Raw genomic sequence first — 23048 nt, 5'->3', positions numbered from 1 at the left:
CTTGATAAATAAATGTAATTATAATGAAGCCAGCTGCAATGGATCATTGATCCACCAGGGGGTGCAGTGGGGTTCCACACTGGAGCTCATGTGAAATAAAGTCAGATACAGCACGCTGGATGTGCAGCGAAACTTTGTTAAGATCCATATGTCACGGATATCATACTCTGTGCTAAATAAGAGACATGTAATAATTTACAAAACATCACCATGTTTTTATTTAACAAAATAATGTTGTTTAGTCAAAAAAAACAACGGGAGGAAATGCAGCCCGGCTCTCGATTTTTAATCCTAATTTAATCATCATCTTCACCACGATCATTTATGTTTATGTTCGCCGAATTGACATGAAATCACTGACACATATGAATATATACTGTATTCAACTTCCTTAAAACGTTATTAACGTACCTAAACTCAGTAATTCACTAAAAATATTTATATTTTAATGGAGCCTCGTCGGCAGAGCAGGATCTTGATCAGCATGAAGGGTATTATTTTCCCCATAAGGAACAAGTTGCTGCAAATTATCCTGCTTATTACATGGCCACATTCTCAACAAAGTAACAACATGACTCCCAATATTAATTGAAATGCTTTTATGGATTTAGAAAATGTTTTTATTGATTAAAAAAATAGTTGTATGTATTGATTTAAATTGACATGCATCCGCTAAGAAAAATAGTCCGTTGTTACCGTTTTTTAAACAGTCTGAATGAAACTGTAGCTTTCAGTTGTGTATTTACACAGCTCTCCCCCCCCCTCCCCCCCTGATCTTTCTTCTCCGTCAGCTAAATCAACTGTAGGTTACTCTGAGTGACAAGCTTACAGTTAGTGACGTAACAACACCATAAAAGCTGGTGGGTTGAAAGCAATACGGGAGGTAAAAAGAACTAGAATAATTGTGATTTATTTATTGTGGCTTTTATGTTTTTAGGTATCAAATATTATGTAATTCAGGCTTATAGTTCACCCTTCTCTAAAAGCCTTCAACAATGACAATATTCATAGTAATTTAATAAATCCTTCCAACACACATTGTAAAACATAGCCTACTGTAAGCTAAGAAATCATTCCAATATGTACATCTTCTGATGTAACAACAATAACATTATAAATAGTAACATAGCTGAACATGGTATTGCACATTTAGCTTTGAGTGTTACTGACCTGAGATGTTTTTATTACATGAATTAAGGTGACTGAGGCTTTTTAACATAGACAGAGCACAACTGAAACATAACATCTCAAACGATGTAACAACATAATACACTTTTTGGGGATGCAGCTTGGGATGTGAGGAGTGAGGGACACGGCTTAGAATGGGCGTGTCGCCTACTGTCCAGGACAGGAGAGTGTGTGCACCAGTCTGCCTTGATCTATGAATTCATGTCTGTGACACTCACTGCTGCCCACAGCTGTTTTATAGAAGGAAAACCTCCTTCACTTTATGAAAGTGTGTTAACCACACACACCTCCACACACACACACACACACACACACACACACACACACACACACACACACACACACACACACACACACACACACACACACGTGCCTAAACTCAGTAATTTACTAAAAATATGTATATTTTAATGGAGCCTCGTCGGCAGATCAGGATCCCAACGCATAGCGGAGGGATCTTGATCAGCATGAAGGGTGTTATTTTCCCCATAAGGAACAAGTCGCTGCAAATTATCCCGCTTATTACATGGCCACATTCTCAACAAAGTAACGCGATGACTCCCAACATTAATTGAAATGCTTTTATGGATTTAGAAAATGTTTTTATTGATTTAAAAAATAGTTGTATTGATTTAAATTGACATGCATCCGCTAAGAAAAATAGTCCGTTGTTACCGTTTTTTAAACAGTCTGAATGAAACGGCAGCTCTGATTTCTTTGTATTTACACAACTAATGGCCCATCAACCACAGCTCTCTCCCCCCCCTCCCCCCCTGATCTTTCTTCTACAGCAGCTAAATTAACTGTAGGTTACTCTGAGTGACAAGCTTACAGTTAGACACAACACTGTCATTGCAAGTGACCCTCAGTTAGTTGACTTTTATGTTCAACTGCTAAATTCGTTACTGATAAAAAAGGGCTTCTACTGTACCTAATTACCTTAACACTAGAACCGCCAGAGGTTTTTGTATAGGCCTACCTAAAACCGTCAAATCCCTCTATTAGAATGCAATTGTTAACAACATAGGGTGCTACATAAACACACTTTCAGGAAAAGTCACGGACTGGGAGACTTTAATATTTTATTGAAAAAAAGTTACATTGCACACACACAACACACATCACACAAATTGACCCAATTGGCGGTTCTAGTGTTAAATAAACTCACTAATTAATGAAACCAGTTCAATACGCATTATTCTTATTCTTATCATTCTTTATGAGTGCAGAAATAGTCTTAAAATCAGATCTGTTTTTTAAATGAAATCTGACGGCAGGCAGTTAGCTCTGATCACCTATGATAAATGCGCCGCACCTAATCGCTGGCCATTCAGCCACAGAGCTCCCTCTATACAAATCAAACTGTAGACGGTGTGAAAGCACCTATTGTTTTAAATAATGGTCGGAATGTGACCTTTGAGCCTTCTGAATTACCGTGGGACAGCACATTCTAAACTAAAAAGTTCAATCAATAAAGTAACATCTTATCTTATCTCAATAATATCTTCATAATAATAATAAATCATACAGTATCTGTCCGAAAGGGAGCAGGAGGAAGCAAACACAAACATATACAAAAAATATACTGCATATTAAAGCAAACGATTGTAAAGGTAAAAGTATGAGCATAACAAATAAAGAAGTGTAATGTAAACATTTACATTATTATTATGATTATTTAATATATAAAGACTATATATTATTGAATCACAAGATTAGATATACTTTAGTTGATCCAAAATATTTATGTGTTCAAATGCTCTTCAAAACACAACTGACAGTCCATGAAACTTGTCTTTCTGTATTTGCGAATGAAGCGCCATCTCCTGGTTAAAACCTGAAATTGAAAATCTGGCAACGCCCTCTTGGAAAATAGTGGGAGGGCTTAACATTCCTTGATACTGGTCTTAGGCAGGTTGTAGGCAGGAAGCTGTAAGCTGGAGTCTGAAATGAGGTGATCAAGTCAGCTCCTCTACTGGCTCCCTACAAGGATGTGTCCTTTCGCCACTATTATTTACACTTTACACTAATATGTGTCAAAGTAGGTGGGAAAATAGGACTATTTTAAAGTATGCAGATGACTCTGTAATTGTTAGTAGGCTCCAGGACAATGAGACCAGCCACGGCCCTGTCATCGACAACTTTGTCAGGTGGTGTGGAGAGTCCTATCTACAACTGAACATAAGCAAAACCAAGGACACGATCATTGATTTTCAGTGACCAATCAGAGCACAGTGGGCTCATAGGGGGGGGAGCAGGAGCTCCAACAAGCCGTTTAGGACAGAGAGTGAATACACATACTATACAGAGATACTGTATGAGAAATCAATGTGAGTTTGGAACATTGAACAATGTAAATCTATTCTAGTAGACCTCAACAATGGAATTATGATCAGTAGAAATGGCCATGACATGGGACCTTTAATGTCATGGTTTGGTAACCTGACTTGAAAGAGCAGAAACTCTCTGAGTCAGATCGTGAAGTGGTCCAGCAGACTGATAGGTGAGCCACAGCTAAACCTGGAGACCCTGTACCTCAGGCAGTTACAGCGGTTATCCAGCTCCATATTAGACCATGACCCCTACCCTCTGCATTCAGAATGTAAGCTTCTTCCTTCGGGCCGGAGGTTAGTTGTCCCAAAGAGTAGAACGAAGCGGTATAAAAATAGTTTTATCCCAGCAGCTATTGCACAAATTAACACATCATAGGAGTGTCCCACAGAGGCCTATTTATTGATTTATTGATTTAATTATGAATTTTGAATGTCCATGTTTGTACTAGTGTTTGTACTAGTGTTTTTCTTCTTAAATATTTTTGAAATATTTTGAGATTTGAAGGAGCGGGGTGTAGTTTTACTTTTTATTAGTCCTTTTATTAGAGATGTGTCTGTTGTTTGTGTTTGTTTTTAGAGTGTGTCAGGATGGATCCCTTGTACAAATAAAGAACCTGAACCTGAATTTCTTTAGTTTTTCCCTTAAAATAGCAAAAAGTACAGATTCAAATATATGGTTAAAGTACCGGATCGATAAGCAGTATATCGAGTAAAATCTTCACGATACTAACCACTACACAAAAGTCATTGATAGGTAGGCTATGTGTGGAATAGGAATGAAATAATGAAGTGATTATTTGCAACCTGCAGTACAAATAGTAGTTAATGTAGACTAATATATTTCATAAAAGATTTCAATTGAAAAATGTACTACAAAGTAGGCCTACTACTTTCAATCAGACCTAAATATTTCGCAGTGCACATACAAATACATCTGCAAATACAAGCACTTTAGTTCATGTTCAATCCATAATAACATGTAAAAACATAGTTGGATCTATATACAATTAATCCTACCAATCTAGGTGGGACCCGGGTTAGGGGGGGCTCGAAAATACTTCCAATTACCCAAGGGGGGCCTGATTGAAACGTTTGGGAGCCTCTGGACTATAGTAAGAGCTGGCCCAGGCTTTCATTGAACCAGCTCCTATGACTTAGACTGTCTGGGGACTTCCTCCTATTTCCTCTCATGTCCTCTCTATCACGCTACTGCCTTCCATCCTGAGCATGGTCCCCACAGTGTTGTGTCTCTCTTCTAGCAGGGAACCAGTTAAAGGGAACTTCTGGATCAGGAGTCGTGGCTGTGCCTGTTGCTGTGGTCCTGCCTGAAGGCTACCTTATCCATTTTGTTGGCACCTGGAAGGTTTATAACATCCTTCCGGATCCAACTTTTGAATGTCTATTCACATCATCATTTTTATAAGTTGGATTGTCTATGCAAATGTATTTTAAAACGTTACACTCAACTTCTATTGCATTTCTGTCCGTCCTGGAAGGGGGACCCCCTCCTGCTCTCCCCGAGGTCTCTAACATTTTTCCCCGTTAATTGTGGGCTTTCTTCAGAAGTTTTTCCTTGTACAGTGCAGGGGTGTCTTAGGACATGTCTTAGGACAGAGGAACACACTTTAATGCCCCCTGAGACAAATGTGTGACATTGGGCTATGTAAATCAAATGTGTTAGATGGATTAAAATCTAAGAAGGGTGTATAGGATTTAAAGGCACAGGTTTATTACATTTAGCCTGCTCTTCTGATGACAATAACATGCATTTCCTGCTCTGCCCTGTTTTTTCCTGATGTAAGCGCACATAAGTTTGCGTGTGTTCCCGAACCTGTTTGTGTGTTCCCAGAGAACATGATGTGCTTATGAAGATGACCAGGGTGTTCAGCAGGTCTTCCTGTCGTGAGGGGGGGCATTAATCAGGTTGTTGAAGTTGGGCTCCGGTGTATAGGAAAAGCAAAGGAGGCAGGAGATGTCAGAAAGGCTTGATAAACATCATGAATTTAAAATGGATCCCTTTCATTCGGGAAATATTTAACTAATAGAACTGAATGAGACAATCATAATCTTTATTGGGTATGTGCCTAACCACTGTCAATGTTTTTTGTGGAAAAAACATGATCATCTTCATATTAAATGTTGATGGGAATATTATTCTTTCATTCATTTGAACCAACAGATTGTTAAATGTAACTCTTGGAACAACAGCTTTGTCCCTCATTCTAGTGTAGTGCTTCATATTGGGTTTCCAATCACACCCTCAATATTCATGACGAGACAGACTGGTGCTGTGGAGCTGAAAGATAAGAGCAATTACTAGGAAAGGTCTAATGAAAGGTTATGTTTAGGGATGTCCCGATCACCTTTTTTTGCTCCCGATCCGATTCCGATCATTTGATTTTGACAATTTGCCGATACCGATTTTTCCCGATCCGATCTTTATGCAATGCATTAAGAGAAAAAAAAAAAAAAAGCATTCAAGTTGTCCCTTAAGGTTATTTTTTTATTTAAATTTGATATTCTATCCAACATGGATATAGCTTCTTTCTTTCACAGCAGCATTGGATCAGTTCAGTTGTGCAGCATTGGATCAAAACAAAATAAAGCTTTCAGTACTCGTTAGCTTACTGCTACAATTAGACACTGCGCCCTGCCCACTCTGTTGCCAGATTTGAGAGAAATAAGCAACCAGGTCTATGAAAACAAGCCCCAAAGAAGCAACACATACATGATGTTGTGTAATTTGAAACCAAAACTAAGGCCTCAGGATGACTTTAAGACTTGAACATCGTCATTTTTGTTTTGTAACATTGAATACAAAATTTTAAAAAAAGTATTTAAAAAAAAAAAAAAAAAAGAAAATCACGATCCCCGATTTTTTTCTCCCGATTCCGATCTTTTGAAAATCACGTGATCGGCTCCGATCCCCGATCACGTGATCGGATCGGGACATCTCTAGTTATGTTGCATCATGGGAAATGTAGAATCGTGTGTTTTTGGAGCCCAACCTATTTTTTTAAATATATTTTCTGGGCCAGAGGGGATAGAGGGGAGGACATTAATAATGTTCGACAGCGTTCACCGCATATGGGCTCCAGCTCCAACCACTGAGCTATCCAGCATCCCGACTCTGAGAAATCTTAAGACAGAAAGACCCTTGAGACCCTGGGTCCGTCCTCTGATCATACTCCATTGGGTAATGTAGTAGGAACTAATGTTAATGAAGAGCCCCTGAAGAGCAGATACTGTTCTTCCCCAAGCAGGAGTGTCAGTGTGGTGATCTTTGCCAAGGGCACTTTAGGAGCCTGCTTTTGGCACATTAACCCTCACCCTGGGTCTTTATCTCAGACATGTCGGATGGTCGGTCTGCTCTTAAGATATGAAACCGCTTTGGCCCTAACTCAGGGGTCTGCAACCTTTTTCACCAAAAGAGCCATTTTCCCCCTTTTCCACCAATCTTTTTTTGTCTGGAGCCGCAAATCATATTTGATAGCTTGATAGCTTATAAAGTTGTATTTATTGTTACATCATAAACAAAAACTACAGTTTCTTTGCATTTATAATTTATTACATTATAGAAAACTGTTGACCTCTAAAAATAAAAAAAGGCATACTTTAAAATAAATCAACACAGCACTTGGGGAGTCCTCTGCACATTACAAGAAAATGAATATAATTAAAATGGGCCCACTTCGAAATAAATAAAACATATAGCTGCACCCTAAAAATAGTTAACTGATTGAATTATGACTGAAGATCATAATTCATTGTAACAGTCGCGGGTACACTGTGTATTTGCGTGGGGAGTGTTGCAGTAGAACATTCCACTGTAGCGACTGGCACATTAATGGGAAACCCTAAATGTTTGAGCACCCTCTATGAAACGTCAAGCTACCCCACAGCACTCCCAAAATAAATCTCTGGCGCCGCCACTGAGCCTGCAACCCCGTTCTGAAGAAATGTGCAGTGCCAAACAGGCTCATTGCAGCCACTAATGCTGTGATAAGAAGACACACTTTCTGCCAAATATCAGCATTTTATTTCTTTTCATTTTTTTGCACAGATTGCAAGGTGGACAAGTATTATAACTTATTGTTCTAGCAAAGGGATTGCACAATTGTATTATGTATTTATTTGTTTGAGCACACAGACTTATGGAGCATTGTTTTATTATCACTGTTCTATCATTTTTTTGAAGGAATGCTCACGTTCATATTGATGTATTTTAATAAATGTTAACTTGGCCCATTACATGACTATTTATGTTGGGGGGGTCGACTTTTTTTTTTCTCCAAAGGGGGGGCCTGACAGAAAAAGTTTGAGAACCAGTGCTGTCTGGCGGTGCGACTTTAACAGTTACACGCTGAAAACCGCTTTGTGTGAGAGCTCCAGAGGACATACCTACACACATGTTGCAACACGCCTCTGGTTCTCATATCCAAACTCACGTGCTGCTGTGGATCACTATCTGCATAGACTACCTCCACATGAAAAAAAAAATAACTTATGATATAAACGGACATTTTGTACATTCAAGTTATGCAATGCATGAAATCCTTATCCACCAAACATAATTGTATCATTAAATGGTTAGATAAGATTGTAGGTCTATTTCACCTACTTCTTAAGGGTTGGATCAACTTGTAGATTCCAGAGTTTTAAGTGTAAAAGAATGTAAGCAGCAGTAAACAGGATCAGTTAAGTCATTCTAAAGTTACTGCATATTCTTTTTAAATAACTGTATTAGGCCTTTGTACCTCAACAAGACAGCTACAGCTTTTCAATACTCCTACTAGGCACTGGAACGTTTCAGTCTCTTTGGGTGGGGAAGTTTCTAGTTTATAATTCATCATATGAAGTGCATGTAGTTTGTATAGTTTACTCTTATTTTCCTGTACTGGTAAGGCAGTTGGTGACTTTATAATGCCCACTAAGCTCACTGTTATTTAATTACCTAACTCTTAGCTGGTTGGGGCGATGAAAGGCTTCTTTAAGATAAACCATGAGGAGATTTAAACACAAAAACAAACATTTTGAACAACAGAATGCTAGCTTCCCTTAGCAGGTGGCACATGTAAAGTATGTAAAGCACTTTGAGGCATTCTGAAGACTGGATAAAACACTATATAAGTACAGCCCATTTACCATTACATCTTAACACTGGCTTTAAAGATTTGAGTTAGGAGCTCTAACAGCCACCTTGCGTCGGCAAATAGTAAAATAATCAGACAAAAAAAAGACATGGCTCAAACGCTCCTAATACCTTGAAAAGTAATTAGCATACACAGGTCAATATTTGACAGGGTATTTGATCACAGGCCTGTGAGCCTCGACCTGAGTTTAGGTGAAGGCTGTCAGGAGATAAAGCCAAGAGCATGATGGAGGCAGAGCAGCACTAACATGAGCCCACAGCCCACAGTCAGTGGGAATGAAATATATGTATTATGTGAATCTCCTGCTGGCACTGTCCTTGTTCCTCTCCACTGTTAGAGCTCAGCATATGAAAACACACTGACAGGATAACAAGATGCAGCGGGATCACAATGCTGCACTGGACACCATCTGTATGCCTTATTAACACTTATTTTACTTGTTGAGTGTGGGTGTGCCGTTTCACATTATTGTCAGCATGTTATTAATAAGCTTCAGTTGTTATGGTAGTTGTCGGATTTCTTACAGACATAAACACATACACAGTTGTTTGCTCTCTGTCAATATCTTTATGGTAACAAAGTGATGACCTCTCAGAATCATCAATTGACTGCAGCTCGGGGTTTTGGTTTAGCACACTCATACCTCATTCACACCAACGGTGTTTCAGGGCCGGTTCAGAGCTGGAGCTTGAAAAGCACCAGGTTTTTCCTCTTCACACCGCAAAAAATTGTCCGGCCAAAGCAAAAGCACCGCATACGTCACGCTTACGTCGAGGCGGGTGCAGAAACAGGATCAACTCCTGAACAACAACAAAAAGCCTGCGTTTTATCCAGTTTGTACACAACGATGGAGAAACTTAACAAGAGTTTCAGAGTTTCAGTGTTTCTGCCATAGACTGTATATATAAAGGTTTCTGCTCATGGTGAAGCAACGTGTCTGCGTGTTAAGGTGGAACCTGAGCATTCACGTTGATCACCTCTCATTATAACTCATTATAAATCTATAAAACTATAAATATTAAACTTTACTTCACGTGTTCATTTGAAAACAGCTGTTACATACCTGGGTGAAGGTTACAGTTCATTTAAATGAAAGATACAACGTTACTCCACACTCATGGTTCAGTCCACCTTAAGAAATAAGACCGACCTCGGAAGCAGTTGTGTTAAAAAAACCTTTATTGACACGAGTACACTTTTTTTTTATAGGAATATAATCCAAACCACAGAAATGACTCCGGAAAAGCTGCAGATAGAGCCATTAGAAATTAATGCAACTGATTTCATCCGCGCGGTTTAGCTTTATGAAGCAGGCACGCAAACGGTTACGTCATGACGCAAACGATGACGCAATGACGCATTACCAGTCGGACTCTGGGCGGTGTGAAAAGAGCCAGAGCTAAACCGAAGAACCGGTTCTGAAACTGAAAAGCTCTAGCACGGAGCTTGAACCGGAGTTGCGTTGGTGTGAATGAGGTAACACTGAAGGGTGCTAAATGCTTCTTCTTTAGCAACACATACTCAATAAGGATCTGTGAAGAGAACATGTTTAAGAAATTATTTGAAATGTCTTCATCTAAAGTCATGTTTTGTCTATAGTTGGTAAATGTGTGTAAATCTTTGATGTTGCGTTATTCTCAATTCTTAAGGCAGATACCAGTCAGGCTACACTTATGCAGAAATTGAGTAAAATCAAAATGTGAGGCGTATGTGGGCGGGGAGCCCACCTATACTGTGCACTTAGAAAGGGGGTGGACGAAGAGCTCCCCCAATCACCAAGCAGCCTGACACAACACCCCATTCCCTCTCCTCACAAGCTCACCACAATTCTCATTTAACATTTTTCATACAGATCTGTTTTATCGGCTGCAGAGAGAAACCATTCCACACATGCATCTGTTTCTCTGTGTTAGGCAAACCCATAAATTACTCTGGCTGCTACCCAACTTTTGTTTTTTGAGAACATATGCCAGGCATAAGGTTTCACTTCCTGTGCTGTGTGACCACAAAACACAAGAAGGACATGAGTTTGGATTCCTGAGCAGAAAAAAGTGCTTTTGGATTTAGGTCATATAATAAAGCATGTTTAATTTTGCCTTGTTTTATTTATTCTATACATTCTTTAAAAACCTGAGTTTGTATTTTGAACATAGTAATTGTATTGGTTCTCGTTGTAAGTCAATAAATAAAAAGTAGAACATGGGAGGCAAGCGCACACAAATTGGCGTGCGCTTGACCCCCCCGGCCTCCAATGGAGCAGCCTAGTATAAACGTCTTCCAGCTGCTGTATCGTAATGCTTCTATATGGTCCAGCCAGATGTGTATCTGCAGTGCCATGAGGCCCTCTTAAGGTTATGACGGGCCTCTTGCAACAGCTGTAAGTTCATATTTTAACAGGATAGCTTGTTGTAATGTAAGGCCACATTAAGTCTACAGAATGTCAAGGGGCTGGAGATTGAGCTTAGAATAGTAGCAAGAATATCCTCAGGTGCTTCCAGGCTCAGGAGTCAGGCTTCAGCTACAGGCATCTACTCTGGCTGAAATAATGTCAGTCCCTCATGCCAAATCTTATCAGACTTGAAAGACGTGGATGTTACTGAAACCATAGACCTGTGTCAGTAACTGTTATCCCCCACTCTAAAACTGTCACTTACTTTACACTTGAATTATTGTTCAAAGAATCACTAAACCAATGTCAATTCTTCAAAGCTTCTTTAAAAAGTTTCTCTTCAGTCACATTCAAGTCCAGACTATACATTTCCAGCCAGCATTCTGTTTTGGTAAGTCATGCAAACTTCAGGGCAGACCAAAGTGATTTTGGAGTTGTCTTCTGGACCTGCAGCCCCCCCAGGAGGGACATTAGTAATGAGTCCCAGTAAGGCCTTGCAGCCATTGATCACACACGTGGAGAAGTGCAAGCTGGACTTAAAGTGGACCTGTTATGCTATATTGGAAAATGATATTGTAGGACCATAGCTATAAAAAACATGTCTGTGAAGTTTTTTTTTCAAAATACCAAACAGATCACCCATTGTAGATCCCTCATACTGCTCAAACCCCTCTTTTGAAGCCCTGTTAGATAAATGCAGATTTTGGGTCCTTAGCTTGAAAAACAATGTGGTTGTGATAAAACGCCATCCTGTTCTGAAAACCACATCATTAAAAAGTGCATTTTGCATGATAGGTTCCCTTTAACTCTTTAAAGAAGATTGTGTCAGGGTTGGGGAAAAATAGGACCTAAATGCAGAATGAGGAGGAAGCTGGTTTCAAAAGGAAACAAAAGGCAAGCTTTATTCAACAAAAGCTGAACAAAAACAAGAATCCAAAAACAGGTACCAGGTAGCATCCAATACAAAGGTGACAGTGACCAACATGAAGGGGAACGACAAATAATGAACCAACACTGAACACAGGAAGAGAAAAGACTAAATACAGAGAGGGGTAATCACAAGACGAGAAACAGCCAGGCAGGGGAGGAGAAACACAAGGGCGACAGGTGAACACAATTAGACAATTAGACACACCAGGGAAACTAACGACAGGGGGAAAACATAAGAAGGAGGACCAGACAATATACAATGAGGAAAACACCCATAACCAGACATACAAAACTACAAACGTGACATAACATGAGAATCTTGACCGAACCCCCCCCTCAAGGGACGTCCCTAAAAAACCCCCCACAAAAGTCCAAAACCTCAAGCAGGGAGGGTGGAGGGGGTCCGGAGGACGGGTTTTGGGCTGACAGCCCAGGAGCACAGCGGAAGACCCGGAAGGGATCTCGGGCGGACGGCCCGGGGGCAAGGCAGAGTCAAAGGTGGGGGACTCGGGCGGACGGCCCGGGGGCAAGGCAGAGTCCAAGGTGGGGCAAAGGCCACAGCGGGCGAACTCAGGGGGCCGAGCATGAGGGCGAAGGCAGCGGCAGGAAGAGTCAGGGGGCCGGGCCTGAGGGCGAAGACCACAGCTCTCAGCTGGCCGGGCTCGAGGGCGAAGACCGCAGCTCTCAGGGGGCCGGGCTCGAGGGTGAAGACCAGACAGCTCCGGAGGCCGAGCAGGACCCGGTGTCGGCCGAACAGGAACCGGAGGGACAGGCTTCGGCAGGATCCCCCACAGAAGAGGACGAGGAGTTGGCAGGACCCCCGGCGAGACAGGTGATGGCGGGGCCTCCAACAGAACAGGACAAGGGGTTGGCAGGATCCCCGGCAGAAGAGTTGTCGGCGGGACCCCCAGAGGAACTGGACATAGGATTGGCAGGACCCCCGGCAGGAGAGTAGTCGGCGGGACCTCCAACGGGAATGGACATGGAGCTGGCAGGACCCCCGGCAGGAGAGCAGTCGGCGGGACCTCCAACGGCACAGGACATAGGGTTGGCAGGACCCCCGGCAGAAGAGCAGTCGGCGGGACCCCCAACGGGACTGGCCATGGAGCTGGCAGGACCCCCAGCGGAACCTCCAGCGGAACCTCCAACGGCACAGGACATAGGGTCGGCAGGACCCCCGGCAGAAGAGTAGTCGGCGGGACCCTCAACGGGAAAGGACATGGAGTTGGCAGGACCACCAGCGGAACCTCCAACGGCACGGACATAGGATTGGCAGGACCCCCGGCAGAAGAGTAGTCGGCGGGACCTCCGACGGCACAGGACATAGGGTTGGCAGGACCCCCGGCAGAAGAGTAGTCATCTACAGTATGTATTTGACTACTCAATGACATTCGGTATAATTTTTCTTTTATATGAAAATGTACCAAAAAAAAGTAATGAGTCCCAGCTTTGTGCCCAACATGTTCAGCCTAACGTGGGCCACAGCTTGTAAACCCAATAACCCTGCCGCCCGCTCTGCTTTGTTTTTTGTAAGAAGGGCGGTTTCAATTTTTCGTTTTATGAGACGAGCAGTTGGAAACAAGGTTGCCGGCCAGTCGGGGAACCCAAGGTTCTCCAATTCCTCTGCTCCTTATTCCCTTGTGTTAGACGACAGTTCCTTTTCATCATTTACATGTGTTCAGATTAGGGCTGCACGATATATCGTGTCGTGACGATAATCGCGTTATGCGCATGCGCGATATTCACATCGCAGGACGTGCGTCAATTTAACAAAATGTTTTAGGACGTGCGATATTAAGTATGCAAATTTACTCAAACATGTCATGTTACAATTATTTTGCTGCTTGCTACAAAAGGAAAAGGTACTTGAGTGAGTGACATGCAGGCTCTGCATGCACAGCAAACCACCAATCACAATCATTCTTGATCAGATCACAGCAGGATAACCGAGCTAGCTCAGCTTGTTGCTCTGATAACTTAAGATCCAGAAGTCCATGACTAAAATCCTTCATCCGGTCAAATATCGTTAAAAAAATACCAATTGTATAGCATTAAAGTTCAAGAAGGGATGGTTTGCGGACAAAAAAAACGGTATTTTCTTCAATTCCTTTATTTTTTCATATCGCAATATATATCGCAGGGAAGGAAAAATATCGCAATGTCAGTTTTTTCCAATATCGTGCAGCCCTAGTTTAGATTGTGCCCCGTTGCCCTGAAGTCAGAGCAAAACCGTAGCTTTGGGATTATATATTAAATGTGTCATCTGTTGCTGATTAAGAAAAGGAAGAAGATACATCTCTAGAGGCTAACAGAAGCTGTGCTCCTCTAGCTGCTCTCTTTGTCTCCTATGTTACTCTAATTGGCTGACAGCACTCAAATCATTACGTCTGTCTGACAGATGGTGAGGCAGTTCAAATGGGACAATACAATAGATAAAATGTAAATGTTTGGCTTAATTAAGTTGTCAGGTCAAATATAAAAAAAGGATTCTGCCATGGCAACATGTTTAGAATGTCAGATTATAAATAATTAAATAAATAATACAATATAAAAAATAACTATTTAAAAAAATGCCTATGGTGTAACCTAAAAATGCATTCGTTAGAAGTTTCACTTCCTGGTTAGGGCGAGGTTTTCCTCATGGTAGTCTACTGAAGGAAGCTCTGTTGTCTGTCTCTTTGCTCAAAACTGCAATCTGTGAGACATAGGTTGCAAGGCAAAGCTTTGGCATTAATGGATATTAAGCTAAACAAATATTTTACCAGTATGTACAATGCAAGACATCATTTAAAAAGTCAGTCTCATTATTGTTATAGGAAGGTGATGGCAGAATGTTTGGTGTAAAAGTGGTGGCACCTTTTTCCGGGCTGTTGGCAGTGAGAGTGTTGTGTCTCGTCAAATGTGTTAGTTATGTTCATGTATTATGTCTGTCATTTTCATGTTTTTTCATGTCTGGTCATGTCTGTTTATTTAGGTTCTTCATCTCTAGTCAGTCTCTGTGTTTATTGTCATGTCTCGTTTTCCATTTCCTGTTTTATTTTTTACTTACCTCTTGTCTTTCATTTCAGGCCCTGTTTCTTCCTCCCCTTGTGTGTTTTTCCCGCCATCATCAGTGTCTGCCCCACCCATGATTGTTTCCACCTGTTCCCACTCACCTCATGTTCAAATAGTCCTGTCTCTCCTCTGTCCTGTGTCAGTTTCTCTTGTTTGTTTCTCCGAATGGTCGTGCCAAGCCTCAGCTCAGAAAGGATCGCTTTCACTCATGTCAGGTTTTGTTTCTTTTGTTAATTTTGTAGGCTTAAGTTTTTCTTAAGTTCTCTTTTTGTTATGCCTAGTTTTTTCCTCCTTGTGAGCATCTTTTGTTATTTCCAGTACCTACTCTGTTAAGAAGGATTACCTGATCTGTGAAATTAAAATTACATTTTTTTAAATTCAAGACTTTGTCTCTGGGTCGTGCATTTGGGTTCATCAGTTTGTGTCGAGATTAGGGGTGTTGAAAATAATCGTTTCTATGATGCATTGGGATGCGGACGTGGACGATTCGGTATCGATGCAGTGACGGAAGATAATCGATTATAGCGTAGTAACGTTGCTTCCTGATTTTCCGGCCACGGCTTTACTATAACGTTTTTTTTTCTGTCACTTTAATATCAAATCGGTCGGTGACGCAGAGATCAGGGAACAGACGTGACAGCGGCACAGCAATACCAAACACGGAGCAGTCTGCTTTATCCACCAACACAAGAACACCAGTCCAGAACCAACAGCAGAAAGACCCGCTCTGATTCACTCCGTGTCGTTGCGGCTCAGAGACACAGGGATTTATGTTTTTCAAAAATAATCGCGTTACAATCATGTCAGGTTTTTGGTGGATTTAATTAAGTCTTGGATTGCAGAGTATGATAGACCATCCAGAAAAACGCGGGCTAAAATCCTTGATTATGCGGGCTAAAGTCCTTGATTATGCGATTAAACATGCAGGGTTTTTATGTGATTTTATGCGGTGAAATTGTGAAATATGCGGAAAGTTGCGAAAAAGAATAGATTTTTTTTTAAATATTGGGCTGTCTTATTTATTCTCTCTCACAGAAAACCTGCCACTAACGTTAAACCCCTTTCCTATTCAATTAAACACATTCAATGTTTATTTATTGTAAAAGCAATTGGGCTATTGTAATCACTCTCACTCACACACACACACACACACACACACACACACACACACACACACACACACACACACACACACACACACACACACACACACACTTCTCCGCCTCATTCTGTTTTCATTCACTCGTTCGTTATCTGACCAGCTTCAATCTTGTAGGCTACTCACTTTGTTTCTTGTGGCCCTCGAAAGGGTTTTGGAGGTTGATGCCTCGGTGAACGTGAGTTGTTTGGCTTTCTTGTCCGCAGCAGCAGAAAGCATTTTTGAATGTTTGAATGAATCAAAGTGGGTCGTCACCGTCGATTTTCTCTAAGACTTATGCTCCAACACACAGTTGCACGGGGTGCAGAATAGTCTCCCCCAACTTTTGTGAAAGACATCGGGGTACTGCTTTGCCCGGTCTTTAGCAGAAATGTTCGTCGGTAAATGAGATGGATCAGATTTTTTCATCTTGGTGTTTTCTCTCTCGTGTGAGTTCCACACGTTCACTCTACGGTGTTGTTTACCTTCTGTGATGCGCGAGCTGATGACGTTGCGTCATCATCATCATCATCACTACTTCACGAGTTAATTTTTTTTTCCCTCAACTTTGTGTGGAAAAATGCGCGGATTATGCGGCCTTTTGATAAATATGCGGCCTTTTAAAAATCTGCGCCATTTTGCTGATTATGCGGTAAATTCGATCGCGTTTTTCTGGAGGGTCTAGTATGAATGTCCTCTAGCAATTTTCAGACGATATATACATGTGTAAAGTTTGTGAAGGCCGGAGGAAAAAAGCTTCCGCGATCACCGTCTCCTCTCCGTTCCTCCAAACCCCGCCCCCTTCCTGAAAATAATGAGTGACAGGCTGATAGTAACCTGATAGAAACTTTATTATTCACTTAATCACTGAGATATAATGAAGCTAACTTAATCTCATACATTCATGGGATTTATGTAACAGTAAGACAGAATGTAAGTGTGCACCCACATGCAGTATTTTTGTTTGTATATGCTATTGTAAATACTCCTGTTGTCTGCTGTGTTCAGACTCAAGTCCTGTGTGTGATGCCACATTCAGGACATTCAGTGTCCTTTTTTTAACAGAAGGCCGTTGCTAGAAGCTGCAGCTAGACTGCAGAAGCATTATTTTTTTGTTTTTGAGGATGGAACAACTTCACACACAGATATAGGGAGGCTAGACCTATACAATTCATTTATTTTGGTTTATAAATTAATGTCAAGACATTTATGTTATTGATTTCTGAAGCACTTTCTAAATAATAAAAAGAGAGTTCATTATGTATTTACTGCATGTATGCATTGATGAAAAATAAGCCATGTGCAGTAATATAGAAAATTGAGGATGCAACGCATTGGTATGAATCGTGATGCATCGTGATGCATCGGGATATTGAATTGAATCGAATCGTTGACAGGATAATCGTAATCGAATCGAATCGTGAGACCAGTGAAGATGCACAGCCCTAGTCGAGATCCTGACAGAGAGCAGTTGATTTACTGACACGCTTCCGTCCCTGCTTTGTGTTTGTTCTCGGGTAACAGCCAGAGTTTAAAGTGGTCTCTGATATGAAATGGAGCCTGACTTTATTCTCCCTGTTGGAGCTAGACGTTGGCCTGAGCATCTTTGCTCAACAGGTCGGTGGAATATGCTGCAGGGACAAGCTGTTTGTTTGACCAGGCCAGGAAAATGGTCACACCACTGCAATACGATCCAAGTATGCCTGTCCTGTCCATGAGTTCTTTCCATTCACTTTGGTTAATAGCTAACTTGTCCACCAGCTGCTTCAATGCAGCCCTCTTTTATTGACTCAATGAAGGGAAGTCATCAGGGAACCTTGAGGGCTGTTCTTTTCTTCACATACTCATTTGATGTTTTTAGCCAGTGGTTCTAGACCATAGTTGGTTAAAATAAATGAATATTTGGCTTGATTTGACAAATGAAACAGTTGATAGTGCTTTTTGGGATAAGACTCAAACAGCAGGATTTCAGCTGACAGGACTTTTGCTCGCTCCTGGACACCTAAACGAAATGTAACTCCAACTCTCAGAGCTGTCATCTTTATTGCATTTTGTCAGACTTTCCTTGCTTTTATTTTCATGGCTGTAGGTTCAGTCACTGTGGGGTGAGCAGGTTCAGAGCGGAGGGGATTCCAACAATGAGTCTTTAACAAAGCAGACAGACGACTTAGGGCTTCTCTGCTCGTCTGTCAGAGTCCAGGCCCGGGGCCAGCGCTGGATGTCATTGGGACAGAGAGAATCCTGATATTACATTTTTCAATCTGGAATTCCTTTTTGTCTGAAGCGTAAATGCCTTTAAATCGAGAGAGCCAGCAGATGAAACCGCAATTTCCTGTTATCCTTGAGGGAATCTTTGCCCTTCTTGTTCACTGACATTTATTACAATATGTAGCTTTACGCTTAAAGCTACATATTTGCTGTTATCCCCACAAAGATGAGGCCAGGCACAGTGGACCCCATTGAATTTGGGACATTTTTCTGACTGCATTGTCTGGAGTAGATCCTGAGAGGCTTTGACTGAGTGTGGGCTTAAAGCAGAGCAGGCACTGAGCGACAGCAGGAAAACTGTGTTTTCTGACACCTTTGTATCAGAACCAGCATTAACTGTTTCAGTAATGTGAGCTACAGTAGCTCTTCTGTTGGATCGGACCACACGGGCCAGCCTTCACTCCCCACGCCCATCAATGAGCCTTGGTCACCCATGACCCTGTCGCTGGTTCACCGATTTTCCTTCCTTGGACCACTTTTGGTAGGTACTGACCACTGAAGACCGGGAACCCCCCACAAGAGCTGCAGTTTTGGAGATGATCTGACCCAGTTGTCTAGCCATCCAAATGTGGCCCTTGTCAAAGTCCCCTCATCCTCACGCTTGCCCATTTACCCTGTTTCCAAAACATCAGCTTTGAGGACAAAGTGTTCACTCGCAGCCTAACATATCCCACCCACTGACAGGTGCCATTCTAACAAGGAAATCCCTGTTCTTCTCTTCATCTGTCAGTGGTCATAACTTTTGGCTCATCGGTGTATATCCACCATAAAGAAATTAGACCAGTGGGTATCCAACCACTGAAACGTTATCATCTGTGCATTGTATAAAACTCAGATCAATAAACCTGAGAAGAGAGGTTTGGGAAAGCTCCAAATAAACCTGAAATTAACAGTTGTAAATACTTTTACTGGCATTGGTTTTGATCTACAAACCTACAAACACATTCTGTATAAAATGCCAAATATTCAATTGATTACTGTGAAATGATGTACAGACTTTCAAGCACCCAGATGATGTACGAGCTGGTGACCCACTCACCTTTCCACCAGCAGGCTGACATGTGTATGTCGTATGTATCAACAACTCCTGGTTTGCACTGGAAGTTGGACATTCATGATCCCTTTATGATAATCTCTTACAACTTTGATGATGCCATGAATAATGACATTCCCATCAGCCCCATGTGTAGTTCCTAATGCTAGCAAAAGTTAACACATTGAAATGCTGAAAATGTTCATCAGCATGTTCATATTGTCAATGTGAACATATGAAATGTGTGCCGACACTAAAACAAAGGTATCCAGCTGTAAACAGGGAGAGCTGCTTGCAGTCGGATTGATCCTGTCACGGTAGCAGGGGGGTTTCTGAAAGCTATAATACTCTTCCAGCATGGGGGTTAGGAGGATTCAGGGAGAATAAAGACAGAACACTGTAACTTGATCCAGGGGTCTCCTGTTACTCACCTAAAAACTGATTACAATACACTCGAACTGCAGCTGCTGTGTATTTCCCACAGGTTTCCTCTGACCTTGCTGCAGCATTGAGAATACACATCTTCTGTGTCACATGCACTGAGTTTCAATCCTACCTGAGTTGTGATACTATCTAGGATAGGATGTGTGATTTGATTGGAGACCTATGAGTGGTCCCAAAGTCTGACTGGTCAACAGGCACAAGGGCGTGCAGTACTGGTGTACTTGTGCGTTTTGTAAGCATAATTACCTGTTTTCCACTCCACATCTTCATGTTTGCTTGTTTTTTCTTGATAAGAATAAAGCCGGAAACAATGTATCTGAAAGCTTTTTATTTATGATTCATTTGTTCAGAGACATGTGGTGTTCCCAGCATGTCAGCACATACGTGCCGGCCTGTTTGTGTAAGGGACTGAAAAGAACTTGTGATAAGAGGGAAACAGAGTGTGTAGATAACTGAAGGCACAACTGACCTCCAGTTATCTACCCTGTTTCCCTCTACTTTGGTTTGATAGATTTCACAATGATCAAGCAGTCTATTACTATCTCAGAATCCCTATCTGGATTGCTGTAAATGTGTCCTGAATATCTGAACATACATTAGAGGTGTGCTGCAGTATTTAACCTTCGCCTCACAGAAGACTGCTGAGTAAGCATGAAGCACTCAGAGCAGCTCTGGGGCCTCATTTATAACGCCATGCATAGGATTCACGTGGGAAGGTTGCTCACATAGTAGAAATCCAAAAAATAGGTACAGAAATGTTCAGACATTTTCCGATTCACCAAACATTGCGTACCGGCGAGGAAAGTGCGTACGGCACTTCCTACGCCGGTTTCCCTTTATAAATCACAATCGACTCGAAATGCGGTGCAGCTTTTGTGGGCAGATTTTGGTTATTTTGGGGAGGTCGAGATAAATCATATTGTTTGGTGGATGCAGTTTGGACCAGAGTAGCAGCATGGAGGTCGGATCGTCACCAAAATAAATAAATAAGTGGTCCGAAAAAGGTTAATGACAAAATAAATACACATAGCCTAACCTTCCTCAGGCAGTGTGTTTGTACCGGGGACAGGAGACCCCCCCCTTGATGAGAAACTGTAAGAAATGATCGGGGAATCCCTCCGGAATGGAGTCATGACGACTGGATCTGAATTATGTTTTCGTATTTGGTGGTTTGTGTCCCAGCTGTCGATCAGCTGTGCGCAGCGTCTCCACTGCAGCAACTCTATATCCACCAGTTAAAGGAAATACAAGTAATGTGTTGTGTTATATTAGCTGTACAATTTACCACATACGTATGGTGTTCTTAGTTTCCATACCTCCTGTGTTTTATGAGCGACTTATCAAGTCTTAGCAAACGGCGTAAAACATGATGAAACATGATAGTATATAAAACCATGCTCGTATCTACAACCTATAGAAATGCAAAACGGCGTCAGTTTAGACGTAATTCTGTCCTCCTGCTTACCGCATCATTTATGAGAAAACATTTCATAACATTAACACAACATATTCGAGGTAGTTTTAAATAACATTTCCGTATTTATTTATTTATCCAAGTTATGTGTTTGTGTGCACTGAGGAGTCGCAAACAGGCGTTTGTTTAATCATTTGGCTTTGATCAATGTTTGAAAAATTGATTCTTCATTTATGATAAATGAGAGGTAACATTTTATTTATGGTATTATTTCCACATATTTCTCTCCATTCTTCCTTCTGCCAACGGTGTCGCAGTTTCTCGTCTCTCCCGTTTTTGTGCTTAGTGCGTATGCATGGGTTAGAGTTTGCGTGGAGGACCACACGTTTTCCCGTCAAGTTAGTATTTTATAAATCGCAAACATTGCGTAGAAACTGGCGTACGCCATTTTTTGAGCGTATATCCCTTTTATAAATGAGGCCCCAGCTCTCTTTTTCAGACGCAATAAAAACAATCTATTTTGTTCGCTCGAAGAGTCAAGACTCAAAGATTCAAGGCTTGATCACATGCACAGTATGTTTCTAAGACATGTGGATGCAATCCAAACAGTGAATTAGTTTTGCAGCGCGTGATGAAATGATAACCCCTCACTGTGTGTGTCTCCTGCAGCGTGGGTGGGCTCCCTCTCCATGGGGATGATCTTCTTCTGCTCTCCCATCGTCAGCGTCTTCACCGACATCCTCGGCTGCAGAGTAACGGCAGTGGGGGGGGCAGCTGTTGGGCTGGTTGGCCTGCTGGCCAGCTCATTTGTCACGTAAGGAAGAAATTAAGATTTTCAAATGTGTGTCCTCACTTCATAAAATATACATGACCCTCACTCCCTCAAGTTTATGGGGAAGTGAGTAACTTCGGTTATCAGATTGATGTCATCCTTCTTAGTTCCTATATACTGTATATTAACTGATTCTTAAACTTTGGTCCCGTTTTGAGACACTCGTATATGACATATTATCACCTTTTATTAGCTGTTTATTGCTTCTCCAGCCAGTCTGTGAGTGTGTGTGTCTGCTGTTTGCTGCTGAGCATGTGTTCATACTTGTATCAAGTCTCAGTGGGTAAGAGGCTCTGCACCTCACACTTAGTTGTTCATCATTTCCTGGAATCCCTTATGTCTACACGTGAGGACACACTCTCACACTCACATACAGAAATGTGTGATCCCAACAAGGCTGCAAGTGTTCAACCGTTACTTTGTCACTCGTAGGTGCAATAAACAAGTAATAAAGCGGTTTAATTACTGCTTATCAATTTGCTGTCAAAAGCGTTCACAACCCCCTCACAGTTCTGCAGCGGGTAAGGTGCAACATTTCTTAGTCATGTGATTTCACTGCTAAGATTTATTTACCCCTAACAGGACTTTGTAACCACTTGAACCCACCACTCTGTATTTATTTGGACCTTCTCCATCAGACCCAAATCACTTATTTGCTGTTCAATGTCCTTTGCCATTGTTGAAAAGCTAAGTGGACAAAATTCACACTCGTGAAATCAACGGGCTTCCTGCTGGCAGAGTTACAGATTCATGTCTTCAGGAAGTCTTCCTCAGATAAAAATCCCCTTTTACTACATCAAAAGACAATTCAGTTATAGAGGGCTGAAAACACATTTACAAAGCTCTAATCTGCAGAATGGTTGATGGCATAC

The 23048-nt window shown here is 41.5% G+C and overlaps 1 protein-coding gene across 1 annotated transcript in view; it reads left to right on the top strand.

The window, feature by feature from the left end:
- Window positions 1–23048, top strand: part of slc16a10 (solute carrier family 16 member 10) — a 54290-nt gene that overhangs the window by 14734 nt on the left and 16508 nt on the right. The window contains exon 2 of the mRNA XM_079644988.1: window positions 22014–22158. Coding sequence (XP_079501114.1) covers window positions 22014–22158 — 145 coding nt within the window. The remainder of the gene's footprint in view (window positions 1–22013; window positions 22159–23048) is intronic.

This window comes from Notothenia rossii, assembly GCF_949606895.1.
Source record: "Notothenia rossii genome assembly, chromosome: 8".
Taxonomy (NCBI): Eukaryota; Metazoa; Chordata; class Actinopteri; order Perciformes; family Nototheniidae; genus Notothenia; species Notothenia rossii.
Note: the sequence above shows the minus strand (reverse complement) of the source record. Positions and strands in the feature narration are given on the sequence as shown.